The sequence below is a fragment of the Andrographis paniculata genome, unplaced genomic scaffold (genome assembly GCF_009805555.1).
Source record: "Andrographis paniculata isolate CXL003 unplaced genomic scaffold, ASM980555v1 Contig54END, whole genome shotgun sequence".
NCBI classification, from domain to species: Eukaryota; Viridiplantae; Streptophyta; class Magnoliopsida; order Lamiales; family Acanthaceae; genus Andrographis; species Andrographis paniculata.
Window position 1 is genome coordinate 5143664 of NW_026137589.1, and position 20016 is coordinate 5163679.

At 36.1% G+C, this 20016-nt stretch overlaps 2 protein-coding genes and 1 long non-coding RNA gene across 12 annotated transcripts; 1 reads left to right on the forward strand and 2 right to left on the reverse strand.

The window, feature by feature from the left end:
• The first annotated feature begins 2496 nt into the window (after nt 1–2496).
• LOC127255527 (serine racemase) lies at nt 2497–8813 on the forward strand. Of its 6 annotated transcripts, none has more exons than XM_051281093.1 (16): nt 2497–2718; nt 3121–3310; nt 3431–3517; nt 3598–3828; nt 3891–3964; nt 4050–4236; nt 4335–4621; nt 4737–4945; nt 5098–5255; nt 5372–5476; nt 5599–5778; nt 6427–6576; nt 6661–6733; nt 6847–7035; nt 7907–8041; nt 8122–8813. In XM_051281093.1, the coding sequence occupies exons 2-7, from the start codon at nt 3135–3137 to the stop codon at nt 4585–4587; spliced, it is 1008 nt and encodes a 335-aa protein (XP_051137050.1). In that variant the 5' UTR covers nt 2497–2718; nt 3121–3134; the 3' UTR covers nt 4588–4621; nt 4737–4945; nt 5098–5255; nt 5372–5476; nt 5599–5778; nt 6427–6576; nt 6661–6733; nt 6847–7035; nt 7907–8041; nt 8122–8813. The 6 variants fall into 6 exon arrangements, with proteins under 6 accessions (XP_051137050.1, XP_051137048.1, XP_051137049.1 ...); XM_051281091.1 differs by having other exon boundaries at nt 3124–3310; XM_051281092.1 differs by having other exon boundaries at nt 3124–3310; nt 6436–6576.
• Nucleotides 8814–9101: 288 nt separating this feature from the next.
• Nucleotides 9102–13780, reverse strand: LOC127255528 (uncharacterized). 5 transcript variants are annotated; one of them, XR_007839659.1, is made up of 7 exons: nt 13298–13780; nt 13036–13176; nt 12732–12885; nt 11794–12297; nt 11602–11718; nt 11295–11407; nt 9102–10194 (listed from the first exon to the last, which is right to left on the reverse strand). It is a non-coding gene; the product is annotated as an uncharacterized LOC127255528 (long non-coding RNA). The 5 variants fall into 5 exon arrangements; XR_007839661.1 differs by having other exon boundaries at nt 9103–10129; XR_007839660.1 differs by lacking the exon at nt 9102–10194 and adding an exon at nt 10549–10731.
• A 187-nt stretch (nt 13781–13967) lies between these two features.
• On the reverse strand, nt 13968–17931 carry LOC127255628 (probable LRR receptor-like serine/threonine-protein kinase At1g63430). The gene is made up of 13 exons (XM_051281268.1): nt 17362–17931; nt 17000–17138; nt 16805–16876; nt 16561–16704; nt 16326–16475; nt 16126–16239; nt 15968–16032; nt 15645–15899; nt 15344–15549; nt 15130–15262; nt 14890–15047; nt 14586–14801; nt 13968–14505 (listed from the first exon to the last, which is right to left on the reverse strand). The coding sequence occupies exons 1-13, from the start codon at nt 17462–17464 to the stop codon at nt 14251–14253; spliced, it is 2010 nt and encodes a 669-aa protein (XP_051137225.1). The 5' UTR covers nt 17465–17931; the 3' UTR covers nt 13968–14250.
• Between the last annotated feature and the right edge of the window lie 2085 nt (nt 17932–20016).

The window sequence follows — 20016 nt, forward strand, 5'->3', positions numbered from 1 at the left end:
CCATCTTATTAAAAACTCGAATAAGAGCGTTTGAGTTTGTTTGGATAAACATGATATTTTATTTTTTATTATATATAATATTTTATTTATTTCTTAATTTTTAATCAATAATTCTATATGTTATTTTATATATGTATTTTTTAATGAATTATTTATATTATTTCACTCGACTTGTTAATGTTCACACACAGCTCAATTCATTTAACAATTCTATATAGAACTTACACTATTGATATACAGGAAAAATTTATTTCATTTGCTACAAATATTTAATCTCATCTTTTTATATAAATGAAATGTGTTATTGGTAGTTTATTTGTTTAATTTAAATATATATAATAAATAAGGTTATGTTGATTTGTTTGTTTAATGTTTTGATTTGAGATTTTTTATATTACATAAATGATATATCATAGATAATATAAAAATATATTTATTCCAAAAAAATATAATTGATTTGTTTGTTTAGTATTTTGATTTGAGATTTTTTTTTTTTTTATGTGAAGCATATGGAATTATGTCGATAATATAAAAAAAAATTATATTTTATGTCGAATATTGATTTTTATGAAAAAATAAAATATATATTAAAAATTGTATAAAAGAAAAAATTGACAAACAAACGTAAATACATCATAACATACTATAATATATCAAATTATTCATTTTTCAATATACATTTTTTTTATTAATGTTATATAATTTTTGAACTCACAATCTCATGATATCATGCCACTAGACTCCTTTACACGCTTTAATTATTATTATTTTTTTTCTAAAATATCATAACAATTTCCTTAAAAGATTAAAATAAGAATGCTGGAATTAAATAAATGAATAAAAAAAATGATTAACTTCGACATAAACTAATTATGTTAATGTTATCAAATCATATATGTCGTTTCAATTACTCATTTTTATTTTCAAGTTTTAAGCTTTAATTAGTATTATTTTAATACTTTGCTTTCTATTTTACCATAAATGCAATGAGTTCGTTATTAATCATCGATTACTTTTGACTTATAGTTGAAATTAAATAAATTAGATGAGAAAATAAAACACTAAACGACTATATATAGCAAACTTTACTATATTACAACATATTTCTTACAATAATCTATATACCTAATGCCAATCATAGTTACCATTTTGATCTAATCTACAAAACATGCATACGTACAAAGCTTTCTCTCTTATATATATATATAGCTCGAACAACACATTGCATTAGCTACGCATACAATGACAAGTTTAAACATAGTTTTCCTTGTCTCCTTAGTTCTTAGTCTCATATTTGGTAAGATATTGATTAATTTAATTTTACTTTTATTTTATTTTTTTAAAGTTTGTTTATTTGATAGCTATTTTTATTATTTATCTTTTTCAATTCTACAGAAAAATATATTATATTTTACAAAATATTATATCAAAATCACTATCTAAACACACCTAGAATGTGCTTAAATATATTTTAAAGGTTTTTGAAAATTAAATAAAAAATAAGCATTAGGAAAGAAAAAATAATTATGACAAAATCATACAAAAATATAAAATTTAAAATAAGTAAATAGAGTGTTTGTTTAGCATTTATAGGTTTATATATGTTTATTATAAGACGTACATTTGAATACGATTTTTAAAAATGGTGTATTCGCTAAAATGTTAAACAAACTTAATATTTCCATTTTACAAATAGTAATTCGTATATATACATGTATGCAGTCACAAAATATGAAGGATTTGTGGAAGGACAGTTGCCGGAAGCGCAGCCGTTGGAGATGTGTACAGAGGGGATGGGCTTGTTGTGCAGAGACATGAGCAATAGCACTGAATGTAATAAAAAATGTATGAAGAAACATCATTCCGAAAATACCTATGGGACATGTGAGCAAATAACTCCCAACACACCATTTCTCTGTTATTGTAACTACGAGTGTTGAAATAATACAACCATATTTTTTATGTATACAAACAGGTTGTAATAATGAATCAAGACAAATGTTTGTTCCTTTTTAGTTTCACATTAATTTTTATTATTGATCTATATTTTTCAAAATAAACATATCTTTTTTCTACTCGCAAAATATTATTTTAAAAAATTAAAACACCCAAAACAGATCCTAAGTTGTTTGTGTTCATCTTAATTATAAAATCAAAATATACATACAATCATATGATTGTACAAATAAAATTACATGATAAAATTATTAATTTATGCGCCATTTGTAGCATGCATATTGCCACGTGTTGCTGCAACATAGTAAGAAATTATGAGCTATATTTTGAATTGTCTTGCGAACTAATACTTTTTGAACTAAAAAATCAAAATTCGACAATGCATGAGTGAATGCAAAACACACGGTACACAAACATACATCTATATCGCTTCGAATCAACGGTCAAATTAGCGCTAAATTGATGGACGGTCAAGATTGAGTCTCGGTTTATAATATATACTTTTATGAAAGTACTACCATTTAAACATAATATTTTTATCTTTCTTTTTCCGTTCCCGTTAACCACTGAAAGCGCCGTCGCATTCCTTCGTGTACAATTATCGAGAGTCGAGCACCGAAGAATCTGAATTCAACGAATCGGAGTAACCGAGTGGTTGGAATGTCATTTGAAGGTTTAATCCGACGCCGACGATAGTGTGGGGATAGGGTATTCAAAGCTCGTCGATCGAGCCATCTTTCCAGCGTTAGTTTACTGAAGTATGTAAGTACTCCTTCCCTTCGCCATTAATGCTTTCGAGATTCATTGCAAATCTATTGCTCCGTCGTCAGTTGATATTGTGTATTTTATGCCGGAGATTCGTTTTGGTTTTACTCGATGGTAAATTAGGGTTTTATCAATTTGCTAACTAATTAGGAAATTTATATTGTTGACGGAATCTCGAATTCCGGCGAGTCCGATTGCTATAATGGCTGGAGAGTTGTCACCATAAGAATTACTTTGAGACGAATTAGAAAATTAATTCGAGACATTGATGGTTGACTTGCCAGTGGAGCAATGTGTGGAAATAGATAATGTAATGAATTGTTTCATTCCTCGTAGATGATGATATGCCTTCAGTGGATTTCTGTGTCTCAATAATCTGAAAATTTCTGTGTTGTCAAGTAGAGATTTGTCCTATGGATCTAGAACCTGAAGCATCGGAGAATAAGTATGCCGCTGATTTTCCTTCTATAAAAGCTGCGCAAGAACGCATCAGTTCGTATGTGCACACAACTCCTGTCCTGTCCTCAGAAACCCTAAATTCCATGTCCGGAAGACGGCTGTTCTTCAAATGCGAATGCTTTCAGAAAGGGTGAGATCAGTGTCACTTTGCAATTTAGTTTAGATTTTCATTCCTACATAGCACTGCGCATATCATTCCATGATTCAAATGATCTAGGCAAGTTCTCTAAGCCTTTTCCTTGTGCATCAGAGGAGCATTCAAATTCAGGGGAGCCTGCAATGCTGTATTCTCACTACCTGATGATCAGGCAGTTAAAGGTGTCGTAACCCACAGCAGGTTTGTTCTAAGATTGTACAACTGCTTTCTTGATATGCTTTATTGTATTCCATCTTGATCGATCTTATGAGTCCAAACAGTGGCAACCACGCTGCGGCACTTTCTTTAGCTGCAAAACTGCGAGGAATACCTGCACATATAGTCATTCCCGAAAATGCTCCGAAATGCAAAGTTGAGAATGTCTTGCGCTATGGTGGTCGTGTTACTTGGAGTGAGGCTGCCATGCGATCTAGGGAGGAGGTTGCTGCAAAGGTTATACAAGAGACGGGTGCTGTCCTAATTCATCCGTATAATGATAGCCGTATCATAAGGTATAATGTTTGTAAACATAGCCAATTTTCTAATTGCATAAATTTAAGAAATTTGCTTACAGTGGACAGGGGACCATCTCTCTTGAGCTTGTACAACAAATCCCTCAAATTGACACTATAATAGTTCCAATAAGTGGTATGTCTCTTATTATATCGATTTGCTCAGAGCCTAAACTTCTCAACGGATTTTAACACTTACATCTTCCAGTCGTAAACTGTAGGAGGCGGCTTGATTTCAGGGGTGGCAATAGCTGCAAAGTCGATCAACCCCAAAATCAGGATATTGGCTGCTGAGCCAAAAGGAGCAGATGATGCTGCTCAGTCCAAAGCATCTGGAAAAATCATAACATTACCGGAAACCAAGACCATTGCAGACGGTCTACGAGCTTTTCTCGGAAGCCTCACATGGTACAAATAATTCTTAGATCACACAAAAGTAATCATGTTCTAATTTCTATGTGCCATTTGATCCTGCTTGCCCAATAAATGCCTTTTGATCACTGTAGGCCTGTTGTGAGAGATTTAGTGGATGACATAATAGTTGTCGACGATAAAGAGGTTATAGAAGCAATGAGGCTCTGCTACAATATTCTGAAGGTGGCCGTAGAGCCGAGTGGGGCTATTGGCCTTGCGGCTGTTCTCTCCGACAGATTCAGGAATAATCCGGCCTGGAAAGATTGCGACAACGTCGGGATTATAGTTTCAGGAGGTAATGTTGATCTGGATGTGCTATGGGAGGCTCTGAGCAAGCAAGCATGAACTGCCTTCCCAGGAATTCCTCCAATTTCAGAAGGTTTGCTTCTCATTACTTAGGAAATTATCATTCCTTTATTATCTTTATTATTAATTTATTTCCAGATCTAGTTTTTGAACGTGACAATTTGCAATATTTATTTTTGTCTTTGCAGTTAAATTCCTTGTGGTTAGAAGTCTTTGCTGCAATCACCAGTGAAGTTAGAATAATAAATTAGCCTCTGTATCAGAAATTTCATGGTCGTTTAATTATTATCATTAAGTTGTGGACCTCGTTTTTATGTGAACACTTCTAACAACACAACACAAGCAAAACACTGCGGTAGCGTTTAACCACTCTCTACTCATCCGCTTCAAATATGTGGTTTGTTTTCTTATTCATTATTTATTTATTTAATCTATTATTATTTTAAAATATATTAAAAATGATTTCTTTTGATAGTTATGTAAAGATATTTATGACTGATTTGTCTTTTTTTTTTTTTTTTTTTTGTTTATCTATATGTATATATTTAGTTGTGGCAGGCTCGGATAAAACAAACATGCAACTTTGAAAGGTGAATTGGGCCGGCTCAGTTTAGAATTTAGCCCGCTGAGTTGGCCCACAGCCACTCATTGTTCTTTTATCTGCTCGTCCCACCGCCATTCGCCTGCTTCAGTCCGAGTTTGAGCAGGTTAGTATTTTCAATTTTGGAAATTTCTTTTGATGAGTTTGCTTGAATTATTGAATTAGGAGATTCGGGGATTGAGAAATGTAAGAAAGATGAAGAGTCTCTGAAATATCGCGCAGGTTTGAGATTCCGATCTATTCCAAAGCTTGAGGTGGAATTCGAATCAAGGATATGTGCCATGGCGGTTGAAGAAGAACTGTTGGTAACAACCTTCTTCGTTTCTGGTAATTGGAGAAACCCTAAGTGGTTCCATTCCTTAATAATTTTTGTGTGTGGTTCATTTTCGAACTTCCGTCGTTCACAAAATCATTTGATCGTTGTCATTTGCTCTTCACTCGTTTCGCAGAAAGCAGCCGCTCAACAGCAAGTGGAAGAGAGATAAGGGAGCGCATCTCGTTTTCGTTTCGTCTTCGTATTTCAGCATCCATATTGACTCAAAGACTCCGCGGTTTAATCCGATGCTAACGATAGTGTAGGGTTAGGGTGTTTGGCGCTCGTTGAGTCTTCTTTCCGGCGTTTGTTTACTGTAAGTATTCCTTCCCTTTGCCGTTAATGCTTCATCAGTAAATATATGTTTGTTATCCCGGCGATTTGGTTTGCTTCCGAGATTTCATGGGGAAACTATTGCTCCGTTAGTTGATATTGTGTATGCTGTGACGGCTTTTACTCGCTGTTATTGTTAGATGAAAATTAGGGTTTTATCGATTGGCTAATTCGCTGGGAAATTTGTACTGTTGACGGAATCTCGGATACTTCCTGCCGAGTCGCTATTGGATGAGTTTTTGTTACCGTAGATATTTTTTTTGAGACGAATTAGGAAAATATTGGAGATATTGATTCACCAGAGGAGAAATTCGTAGAAACTTTATACTGTAATAATTTATTGGTTAGAAAGTCTTTGCAGCAATCGCCAGTGAAGTTGGAATGATAATTTAGCCCTCTATGTCTTGGAATTTCATGATCGCTTAAATATCTGTGTTTTACGACGTCGTTTTATGTGAACACGGTAGCGTTAACCACTTTCCACTCATCCGTTTCAAATATGTGGTTTGTTTTCTTATCCATTATTATTATTATTATTATTTAAATATATTAATGATTTCTTTTAATAGTTATAAAAAGATATTTAATATACTGGTTTGTCTTTTTTTTTTTTTGATATGTATATAATTAGTTGTGGCAGGCCGGATAATACAAATATGCAAATATGAAAGGTGAATTGGGCCGGCCCAATTTAGAATGAAGTTGGGCCACAGTCGCTCATCGTTCTTTTAAATGCTCGTCTCACCGTCATTAGCCTGTGCTTCAGTCTCAGTTTTAGCAGGTTAGTGTTTTCACAATTTGAAAGATGAAGAGTCTCTGAAATATTGCGCGGTTTTGAGATTCCGATCTATTTCAATGCTTGAAGTGGAATTCGAATCAAGGATTTGTGCCATGGCGGTTGAAGAAGAATTGTTGGTAAACAACCTTCTTCGTTTCTGGTAATTGAAGAAACCCTAAGTTATTCCATTCCTTAATGATTTTAGTGTGTGTTTTTGTTCGAATTTCCGTCAGTCATTTTATCGTTGTCGTTTGCTATTGACTCGTTTCGCAGGAAGCAGCCGCACATCACGAGAAAGAGAGATAAGGAAGCGCATCACGTTTCTCGTATCTACGTCGTCTTGTCTTCGCATTTCAGCATCCATACCGACTCAAAGACTCCGCTGTCTAATCCGATGCTAACGATGGTGTAGGGTTAGGGTGTTCGGTACTCGTTGAGTCTTGTTTCCGGCGTTTGTTTACTGTAAGTATTCCTTCCCTTTGCCGTTAATGCTTCCTCAGTGAATATTATGTGTGTTATCCCGGCGATTTGGTTTGCCTCCGAGATTCCATAGGGAATCTATTACTCCGTTAGTTGATATTGTGTATGCTGTGACGGTTTTTACTTGCTCTTATTGTTAGATGAAAATTAGGGTTTTATCGATTGGCTGATTCGCTGGGAAATTTGTACTGTTGACGGAATCTCTGATAATTTCTGCCGAGTCTGGCTGCTATTGGATGAATTGTTGTTACCATAGATATTAGTTTTGAGACAATTAGAAAAATAATTCTAGACATTGATGATTGATTCAACTGAGGAGAAATGCGTAGAAACTTGATAATGTAATAATTTGTTTATGCCTCGTAGCTGATGATATGCCTTCTGTTAAATTCAACGTCTGAATATTTCAGTGTGTTGGAGATGTGTCCTATGGATCCAGGAGCTTATGCAATGCATGTATTATCATCATCATCGTCATCATCGCATCAGCTTCTTGAATCCATGGAACACATCACTAAAAAATTAATTACTCGAGAAAGATGCTATAGGTTTACAGGAAAAATTAATTACTCAAGAGAGATGGTATAGGTTTACAGGAGGTTTAGGGTTTCGGCAGTCATATTGTTAGAAGTATAGGTTATGGAAAAAAATGATAACCCGAGAGAGATGATCCCCAAGCAAATCACATAAAACTGCAAATTTAGAATATTGTTTTTGCTTAGAAAACATTATACCTTAGGGAGGAGGTTTGAAGGCATTTTCTTACAGTGGTTTCTTACGTAATCATTTCTTTCCGGTTTACCATTTTGTTCATAATCTACATTTGATGTTAGATTTAACATATTTTTTCTAGTTGTAAACTGTGGGAAGTGGTCAAGCCAAAAGGATCAGATGATGCTGCTCGATCTAATGCTTCTGGCATAATTGGAACTTTATGAGAAATCAGGTCCATTGCTCTTGGTCTTCGAGCATTTTTAAACCTCACATGGTATAAATCCTAGATAAGCTATCAATTCCCAATTCCATCCATTCTATATGTCTATTGCAATTTAACTGTGTTTGTTGCAGCATCTTGTGGTATGATTTCCTTACACCAAAAGATGAATTGGTAAGATTCTGGTATGATTTTATCTCTTTCTTCAGCCCAATTTTATCTTGTTTCATCTCATTATTTTGTTGCTAGCTATCACTTAGTTATATTTATATATAGTCCTCTTGGTTTTAATGACTAGATGACTTTTGTATTAGAAAAGTGTCAGGGAAACCAATTAGGATTTTTGTTCTGTAGAACACTCAACACTCTTTTCACACTCTACCTTTGAATGGTGTCAAAACGTAAAACTACACCAACAGCATTTTATACATCATTCAAAATCTGGGGTTTAATCTATAGTTTTCATGCAAAATTTAAATTGAGCAAAATGCCATATATACAGGTCAATATAGCTGATAGATAAATTGTTGTCTGCTCAAATGTTTCCTTTTTTTTTTTTTTTTGTTGTTGTTGTTGTTATTAGCGTTAATATATCTAAATTACTACTGATTTAGATCATATTCCTTTTTTAGTATACGTGGCTGCCTGTTTTTTAGTTTTTGTTTTTTTTAATATCTGGTGTGCATTATTTTACCTTCCACATTGTACCCTGTATGTAGCATTATTTTTTATTTTTGTCGTGGCTCTAAGAGCTACTGGTGTTTGGTAAACACGTGGCAAGAGAGCTCAACCTATTATGTAGCTTATCATTTTCTACGTTTCTTCATGTGCTGTAGCCTCGAAATATATATATTTGTAGGTTTTATTATCGTATAAAATTATAAATATTGAGTTGATTGATGAATTTTATCACAATTTGATGAAATTAGTATATTTGAAATCAACTGCAAACAACGTTATTCGGTTTTATATAAATAAAATAAACATTCACATAATTAAAAATTGTAGATATTGTTTTTACTAGAAATATATATCTATAAATTTCCGTAAGTTGTCAATCAGATATCCCAAAGAAAAAGTGCTAGTCTACCATAATAGTAATTCGGCCGCATAGGTGGGCATAGGTTGACAAAATTTGAGGGGGTGGGGAAGGGAACAACAGTGGGCTGAATGATTGAACACGCGCTTAACAAATCGGCCCATTTAGTTCGAATATCATCGGGCCACGGGATGCCAAACGTGCCAGTTTAAAGCGAATATTATCGGGCCACGGATGCTAAATGGGCCATATATGGGCCTATCAATTGACTTTGCAATCAACTCAGGGGCCAAGTTAGTGTTATCGGGCCATGGGATGATTAATGGGCCGAATGATTAACTACGCACTCAACAAATGGGCCCATTTAGTGCAAACGTTATTGGGCCACGGAATGCTAAATGGGCCATACATGGACCGACTTGTTGACCATGCAATCAACAAACGGGCCCATTTACAGCCAACAATATTGGGCGATAGGATGTTGAATGGCCGTACGTGGGCCGAATAATTAACAATGCACTCAACATATGGGCCCATTTAGAGCCAACATTATTGGGTCATGGATTGCTAAATGGGCCTTTTACGAGCCTTGCACGGGCCGAATAATTGACCTTGCCGTCAACCAATGAGCCCATTTCGAACAAATTATTGGGCCATGGTATGCTAAATGGGCCGCACAACAAGGACCCGTTGGAATTGGGCCGAAATTTAGGGCATTACATCAGGCTTGGGTTTGCACACAATCTTGGGGCGACAACCTTTGCTCAAAATATACTTCTGGGCCAATATGCGGGCCCGCGTTGAAAATATATGGGCTAGTAAAGTGGCTGCAAATCTGGGTAATGGTGACTTGGGCCTGATTTATGTTTTTGGGACTTGAGGATGTACGACTAGCACTTGAGCGTGATCAACCTTGTGCGTTACGTGGACTTTTGGGCTTGTTAGTGTTTCGCTTGGTTGGTTGATTGGTCTAGCCCAACATAAAGTGGGTTTTGGGTGAAGGACAAAGAGATGTTGTTATCATGAATATGGGCTCGATATGTAGTAAGGATGACCTGGGTCCAGTAATCACTTCTTCCCCGGGCAGGTTAAGTAATCGAGAACTGAGATTGGGAAAATCTAACGATGAATAAGGAACTCTCCATAGGATAATAATTATACTCCCGTCCTGCATGTATGTATAGAAACCCACTCAAAATCCGTATCAACCATAGCAACGGACAATCAATCATAGGGGGGCATAACCAATAATTTCCGACCAAAAAAACAAACATAGAAACAATACAACAACAACTACTATGCACTGAAGCTTACTTTTCAAACTAAAGGGAAACATCCAAAAGAACATTTGCTTGATAGTTAGAAAGATACTTTGTCAGAATTAAGCAGGCAACTATGTTGAACTGAACTATTTGATTCACCAACTAATGAATTAATTGCCTTCATGTCATCTCATAGTTGGTAAAGCAGGAAGGGCTAGAAATTCATATGATCCTATGACATGCCAGCCCCCCCCCCCTAGTTAAATTAACAGGAATATATTATTAACCAGAAACTACATAAAGTTGCAACTTAACAAAACAATTTATGTTATCTTATCCACATATTGAACAAGGATATTAGCTAACAACAAATCAGTCACACAACTAGATAGTTACAACAGTACCAGTCCCCATTGCTCCTGAATGCCTCAGGTAGAAATTTGCTGCATAAACTTACATAATATAGATCTCGAAAACATCATATTCATTAAAGGACACTTCACAATATGATAAACAATGCATTTGGATGTTTGGCCTTCCACTATTCTCCGATAATTCCTTCTTAAAAAATATCAAATCAAATATCTATTTATTTATTTTTGTATACTATATAATAATTAAGGCTCTGTTTATACAGAGGGTTTTGCACTTTTGGAAATTTTGAAAATAATAAAAAATTGAGTATTTGGTGTGGTTTTTACACGTGATATCTTTTGAAAAAACTACCAAAACTTCTAGAAGTGTGCCTGTAATCATAAAGTAGTTTTTCCAAATCCAAAATTTTATTTTGTTCAATCTCAAATTAAACTCCCAATAACATGTCCAAACATACCCCCTATGAAATCTTAATTAGACTTCAAAATATCTCTACTGTTGCTATTATAATTAGCTAATTAAACTACTCTGATTAAAAGGGATCTCAAAACACAGTTAAAAATGGAGAATTGAGTATACCACCCAACAAATTGTATTCTGCACATAAAATCAAGAAATCAAAATCAGATACCTGAAACACATCCATCCAACGCAATGGAGGAGTACTGAATTTCGGCTCCAAGCTCAGCACAGCGTAAAAGCAATGCAACATTCTCGCCTTCCAGGATTGTGTCCTTCCCCATTCTGCAAATAAAGAAGACAAAAACAACAAAACTGCAAAGAATTCAACGGCAAGCAAGAACAATATTATACAATTTTTTACGATTGGGGATAAATAGATTACAAGTTTACAACGGGAATGAAAGATTAAAAAACATAAAAAATCGTATGAAAAACAAATGAAAAGTTGTGAAGAAGAATCAATTTGAAAACATTACCATAAAAATACCCCTAGAGTCTTCGAGTACGTATACATGGATGCTGAAATGCGAAGACCAGGCGACGACGGAGACGAGATGGTTCCCCTCTATCTCTTTCTCTCGCCGCGTGGTTGCCTGCGAAACGAGTTAATAGCGTGAGAGACTACCAAGTGATATTGAACCAAGAATGAACCAAATAGGAGAAATTACCAGAAACGATGGAGGTTTTACCAGCAATTCTTCTTCAACCGCCATGGCTAGAGAAAATCGATCTCAAGACAGGCAGGAAGAAAAAAGAGTAACTGTTTTCATTCCAACTTCCTCCACAAATCTCTGACCCCAAACCCTAACCTCTCTTCTTCGTCTCTCTCATTCACTCACTCGATCTACCAATACTACTAACTAATGTGCGTGCGTTGGAGTTTGTTACGAGCAACTGTTTCCAACTTCATCCTAGAAACTTCCCTTGCTCTGACCCCAAACCCTAACCTCTCTTCGTCTCTCTCATTCACTAGCTTGCTCTACTAACTAATGCAAAAGCTCTAACAAACATGCCCAAATTCCTAATTTAAAAATTCGGATCGCCCTAGCAGCCGACCTGAAGCTAGACGAGCGCGGGCAGAGAATTGAGCGATTATGGGGCGCCCTTCATTCTATATCGGGCCGGTGAAACTTCATCTTCCATATTTTCGTATTTGTATTATTTGGGCCTGCCTATAATAACCCAAAAAAAAAAGGTTAAAAAGACAATTCAGCCCTCACCATTAAAACTACTTGCTCAGTATATACCGTAAACTATTACTACTGACTAATTCTAGTAACTTCGAGAAGTATGCGTGTAATCATAACTTACTTTTTCATTCAAAAAATATCTAGCGTCAATTCCAATCCAAAATTTTATTAGGTTCAAAAAAAAAAAAAACATGAAATTTATTAGGTTCCAAAAAAAAAAACATGCCATGCCCCCAATGAAATCTCAGTTAGACTCACAAAATATGTCTACTGTTGCTCTTATAATTAGCTAAACTACTGATTAAAAGGAATCGCACAACACAGTTAATAATGGAGAATTGAGTATACCACACAATAGATCGTATTCTCCACATAAAATAAAGAAATTAAGTTCAAATTAAACCTCGCTCGCATACCTGAAATACATCCTTCCAACCCCATGGAGGAGTACTGAATTTCGGCTCCAAGCTCAACACAGCGAACGCAATGCAACAGTCTAGCCTTCCAGGATTGTGTCTTCCTCATTCTGCCTCCCACAATTTGCAAATAAAGAAGACAAAAACGACCAAACTGCACAGAATTCAACGGCAAACAAAAGAACAACAGCATACAATTTTTTACGACTGGGGATGCTATATATTAACGGGAATGAAAGACAGAGAAAAAATCGTATCGAAGGCACATGAAAAGTTGTGTAGAAGAATCAATCTGAAACATTACCATAAAATCCCATGACACTGCAACAAAGAGTTGAACACTAGAGTCTTAGAGTACGTATATATGGATTCTGAAATGCGACGACGAGGCGACGACGGAGACGAGATGGCTCCCTTCTCTCTCTTTCTCTAACCGCACGGTTGCCTGCGAAACGAGTTAAGAGCTTGAGACAATATCAAATGATTTTGAACCAAGATAAACCACACACAAAAATTCTTAAATTGAACCAAATAGGAGAAATTACGAGAAACGATGGAGGTTTTACCAATTCTTCGTCAACCGCCATGGCTAGAGAAGATCGATCTCGAGACAGGCAGGAAGAAAAAGGAGCAACTGTGTCCAACTTGCTCCTCAGTCCTCCGTCCTCAAAATTTCCCTCTCTCTGACACCAAACCCTAACCTCTTTTCTCATCCACTCACTCGATCGCTCTACTAAAACTACTAATTAATGTGCAACCTTCTGGAGCTTCTTTTTACAAGCAACTGTTCCCAACTTCCTCCTCGAAACTTCTCATGCTCTGACTCCAAACCCTAACCTCTTCGTTTCTCCGTCCACTCACTCGCTCTACTAATACTACTAACTAATGTGAGTTTGTTGGATCCGAATTTCAAAACTCTAAAACAAACTCATTCAATGCAATTTTCAAATGTAAAAACTCAATAACTTGGATCGCCATGGCCGCCGACCTGAAGCTAGACGATAGCGGGAAGAAGAATTGAGCAATTATGGGCCAATTCAGCGACCTTCATTATATATTGGGCCAGCGAAAATATATATAGTAGCAAAAGGAGATGAAAAGACAATTCAGCCCATAGCATTGCCATATAATTGCAATCCAGTCCTTATCATTAAAAATATTTGTAAGTCTGTACCGTAATTTCCTTTATTATTATTTATTGATAAATAACATTAAATTTTAAAAGGTTATGGACGTAAACAGAGGCCAAATTTTATTTGAAAAATCAAACTGAACCTACGGTATCTTCTTACACATGAGAATACACAACCTCAAATTGCACCCGCCCATCATCGTTGCCTCTTTAAATGCAACCGATTCATAAAAATGATATATGTATATATATATATACACATACATACATTGTTGAACACCATGCTAAATAATTTTATTCAGCACACAAACGGCCTCCACATATGTTTGTTACTTTCTATTTCTCATTCGACTAAGTGTTGTGTTAGCTTCAACTCTATCCGGTTTACTACGACGAAAGCGCGAGCTCAGCCCAAGCAAGCGAAGATGCTCGTATCTCCGCCGAGGCAGTCATGTCGATCCCATTTTCCAACGACGAGCACAACGCCTCCATTGTTGCCGGCGTTGTGCTTGCGCTGGAACGAGGATCAACACATACTTTTACCACCTCGCATATCACTTTCAGGTCCTCAAACCTGAAATGTTTCAGCTCCGGATCCACCAAGTTGGAGATGCTATCGGGAGCTTCCAAGAACACCTTAGCCTGCAGCGAAAAACAGACTGCCTACATACAATCAAATTGAAAAGTAATCGATTAAATGAGCTCGAGAACCAACTACTAACCCAGTCGACTAAGTGCCCTTTGTCTTTGCAGTGTGGAGGTCTACCACTGATGATTTCAAGTAAAAGAATCCCGAAGGCGTAGATGTTTCCCTGGATATCGAGAAGACATCCCTCAAAAGAATTCGGAAGAATGCATAAGGAGCCTTCGTTGCTTATGGCGCCGGAGGTTTTTTCTGATCTGGTTAAGAATGTCTTCCAGCATTCAAAATCAACCAACTGGATACGAAGATCAACATATTCCGGTAAGATATTTGTGATCCGAATGAATTGCGTGGACCATGTAGAAGTGTACAGCCAGCCATACCTTTGGAGAAAAATCTTCTGTGAGATAGATGGAGCTAGAGCTCAGTTCAGATATAGTGAATGGAGGGTCGAGTTCGGTGTGGAGATATTTCAGTCCCCGAGCAATGCCGATAATGATTCTCATCCGCCGTGTCCAGGAGAATTGACATCCTTCGCCATCTGCGAATTATTAGCGAGCTCAATCAAAGCTCCTGGAAGGCGTTGGAAGCTCAAAAGGAAAAGAAATTATGGGAATACTTACAATGAAGGTGCTCGTAGAGAGTTCCATTTGATGCGTACTCAAATACGAGCATTCTTGCAAATGGTTCGCTCTCCCTGCAATAGCCTAGCAGCTTCCCTGCATTCTCGTGATTTATTCTCGCCAGATCCGCCACCTGAAATCGATACACATGTAGCTTTTAGGGTGCGTATATAGTAAAGTAAAATCGACACTTACTGATGAAAGAATGAGGCACCTCTTTTTGAAAGTAAAGCTCAAGATATTCTGTCCAATGCTCTTCTTTGACACAAATGGATATCACAGCAATTTCAGGTCCGCCTTTGATGGTCCCTTTGTAGACAAGGCTATCGGAAGAGGAACCGATGATGTTGCTGAAATCTTCGCAGGCAACCTCGAGCTCTTGCCGGCTGTATTCCACTACATCCTTCATTGCTTCGGCATCTGCAGAACCATTAGAGTTAAATTTAGCACTGAAAATAACTTATTTGGGATAAGGCATTGGAAACTAAAAGGATATTATAGGTGAAGACAGTAACTGATGTAAATTGCGGTGTAGTCCTTCGAGCTTGCAGACTTCTTCCACGGGATGATGATTGAAGGTTTCCGCTTCCACTTCTGAATCAGAGCTAAAGTAGCAACGATAAAGAGCAACCCGATCATGATCCCTGTTGTTATTTCGAGAGCCAGGAGCCATGTAGGTTTCGAATCCTTGTGTTGATGTTTCTGTTTGTTGTCCACCGGCTTGTGCTTCGAAAAAACTTTTGAATGGGGTTTAGCAGGTGGAGGTGCACCTGTTAAACGACGACAAAGAAATCATTCGGCCAGTTAAGCAACTGATGTGAGTATGTGAGATACATACCACATTGTGCAGCAGGACGTGGCCCGGAATCTTTGTCTTGAAAGCAATTTGCTCGAAAGCTTGATCTATATTGAAAGTCGAAGTAATGAATCTTGGATGTAGAACACAAGTCTAGATAATAAAATATTTAAGAATAGAAACCTTATAGACAAAAATACCTCGGCAGATGCTGCAAGCATTGAGGTATGCTTCCAACCAGAAAATTGTATGACAAATCAATCACCTTTAATTGGGAAGAACCGCAAAAACCTTTGGATTTATTCGAAGCATACCTAAAATGTAGTTGTTGAAAGGCACTAAGATCTAAAGGATCAAATTACTTGCATATCTGTGTACATTCGACGATTTTACTACTTACATTCCATGTGTGTTGGAGGGAAATCCGGAGCCGTTACTAGCAGGGATGCTTCCAAGAAATTTGTTCCTGTCAAGCCGAAGCTCCTGAAGATATTTCAAGTTACCAAGTTCGTAAGGCAACTTTCCAGTCAATCCATTGGATTGAAGGTTTCTGCAAAAATGGAAGATGAGTGAAAAAAACAAAACAGGCAACACAAAAGGGAGACTTGAGCTAATGTAGCTTAATCCCGACAAACATTTTCTCGACACGAGCTAAGTTTCCAATCTCAGCCGGGATAGGCCCTGTTAACTGGTTCGATCCCAAGTCCAATAGCTTGAGGTTTTTCAACATCCCGATTGCCTTTGGTATTGTACCGATCAACAAGTTCCCATGCAAATCTCTGATACAACAGAGGAAGTGTTCATCAGCATATAATAGCTGTACCAAATTGATCAAACAATGACGGAATGAAAACTAGTTATGATGAAACAAATGCTTACAATTCTTGCAAAGTGGAGAGCATGTATAGCTCTGGTGCAATGAAACCCTTTATAGAGGCTCCAGATATGTTACTGCAATTCAAGTGGAATCACAAATGGGAAAGCTTAATTACACACAAATAGCAGAATTACAGCTTGCTACAAAATTAAAATGTAAATTCTTAGGCATTGAAGTATAGAGAGATGAAATCTCACAGCTTTAGGACATGCTCCCTAGCCATGGAGCAAAAAACACCAGACCAATCACATGGGTCAGATTCTATAGGGTTCCAGTTTGACAACATCAGTAAAGGGTCCTCAAAAATTGCCCTCTTGAAAGAAGTCAGAGCTTCAACTGAACAAAAGCCAAAATCCCACTTATGAGACAAAGTTGAATTCGCCAATATTTGCTTCATATATTTTCATAAATGAGTAGAATTAAACATTCATAATACTATTGCACATTGTAAAAAGGACTACTAATTAATACTAATTACAACAACATATCTACTTCTGTAGAAGAGAAAATCCCATCAAGAATCAAGATCTATGATAATAAAAAATAATGATGAACTTGCCTTCACTGAAGGGAATTGCCCCACAATCCCCAGATAAGATGCCTAAACTGAGCAAAAGAAATTGAACTGAAGCCAAATATTTCATCCTTACTCTACTCAACATTGCTCAAATGCACTCAAAAGCATGATTAAAAACCCATCGAGTGGAAGAGAAAAAGAGAGAGGTTGGCTCAAAAGCCACAGAAATGAACTTAAGACAGAACAGAATGAAGCAGTTCCAGGCTGGGGAGTGTCACACAGTTAATCAGACACTAAAATATATAAGAGGAAATCAAGATTCCCATTCAGACACTACCCTGGTGTGTTAGAAGAAACTAAAGGGGGCAATCTTAGGATTTAAAATCATGAACACGGAATCATTAGCAACCATGAAAGCAAAGGGCACTGGAAAACGAAAGTGAAGTTCAAAAAGACACCCACAATATGAGGAAGACTTTGATTCAAAGAGAGGCGTTTGGTGTCAGAAACGGAGAGAGACGGGCAGTGAAGCAACAAGATAAAGAATAGTAATTTGAACCAGGCCAAGTAAATATTAAACTCTTAACTACACTGCAGAAAGTGTCAGGAAAGTTGGGGGAACAAAAGAAGGCCTTGAATGTGTTTGTTTCCTAGTGATGTGATGAATAAATAAATGAGGGGTGTTTTTGAATTAATTTTAACGTCTCTCTTGTGGTGGGCCTGCGAAGAGACACCAACAACAAGACAAAAGTGAGAATTCTGTGTATGGGTTTAGTTGAGTAAAAAAGCTTCTTTTTTTCCTTGCTCAAGCTAAATAATCTCGAATTATGGTACTCCAGAATAAAGGGGTTTGATTTTTTTCCAGGCTTTCAGCTTCTTGTACTTTTGAAAAGAAGATAAAGTTGCAAAAAAATACTACTACATCAAGTAAAGACTTCAGACACAGAATCTTGAGCAGGTAATGCCTCGGCACACATTAGGACACACCGCTATAATCAATGACATTCGAATAAAATAATTATGGGTCTGTCTGGATTACAGTTTTTGAACGTTTAGAAAACAGTAAAAAAAAAAAAGAAAAACAAAACAAAACAGTGTATTTAATAAAATAATAAAACAGTAATTAGAGTTTTTATGTGAAATAATGAAATTAACTCAATTTTCATGTTTACTAAATAATGAAACATATCTATCATTTGAATACAAACTTGTTGACATGATCCAAACTCAATTAAGTGGCCGTACATATCCAATAAAAATAACACCGATCTGATTCATACATAATACAATTATTAATTTTTCCTTAAGCATAGTAATAGTGACTAAAAAAATAATAATCACAAGTCCTGTCTAACACTGCTTCTAAGCAACACTTTCAAAATACACAACCAGTAATTGACACCAAAAATAAAATATAAAAGCCGCTCCAATTTATAAAGTGGCAGGTGTGCTGTCGCCTTCATGATTGAAGTAATATTAAAGATCAAGAAACTTAAGTGTGACGTATCCCTAAATTAAAATTTCCCAAAACATTTATTCCTAAATTGTCCATCGTTCTTGAACATCATAATTAGTTATTTAACTAGGTCCAGATTTTCTTGACCCCTTAAGTCACACCCACCACTAAACATACCAAATTAAATAAATATTCAGTACTATGATCTCATGAATAATGAATATACTGTGCTTCAAGTATGTGATGAAATTAATCCCAATTGGCAGAGAGAGTACGCAGCAGAGAGGCAGAGAGTTGGGCAAATTGTGTCCCGTAAATTTATTGCATGGAATTATCTACACTGTGTGACAGCTTCACTTCAGGTGCTTTTAATGCATTCTACCCTACGGAATTGAATTACTTTTCTTTGGGCAAATTTGAGAGTTCACAAAACAAATTTGGGATTCATCATTATCTACAATATACATAATATATCCACGTCAGCTAAAGAAGTCAGTCACGCATTTATAATTGCTCTAATAAAAGGCAAGACAAAGAATTATGTATGTATTGGCAATAAATTGAGGGTCCAATTGCAAAATTCTACATCTACAAATATATATTTTAAAAAAATAAAAAATGAAAGCAATCAAACTTGCATTCAAAGCATTAATCAGTCATCCCTAATTATACAGCCACAATAATTTTAATAAAATAATACCAAATATATTCGCTTAACATAAAAATTAATGGTCAGTGCAATCAAGGGCTCAATGGTATTAATGGGCCTTCGTATGTGGATTTAATTGGCCCAAATTTTGGTGATCTGTAATCTGGCCCATTATTATTCACAAAAAATCGTTCCAAAGCAAAAACGAAGTAGAAAGAGGTATGAACTAACAACCGAAATTGTGCCAATATTGGAAAAATGGATCAACGATTGAAAATGAATTTTATTCTTTTTTTAATTAAGACACTTCTTGTCTATATTAAAATTTAGCACGCAGTACTGAAAATTAGGTCACTACCTAACAGGAAGTTTAACTATATGCATTTGTATCAGCTAATCAGCTGTAAGCAAAGTGGTGTAATAAAATAATAAAGCGCCATTGGAATCAAAATCAGCAATTCACCCATCTCTTTCTAATAAGTAATCAATTAACCATAATCATCACAGAGACTTAATTAATTCCACGTCCTAAGTTGTTATTGCGTGGACAATAAATTACTAAAGGATAATCACCACTAACAAGTTTTTTATT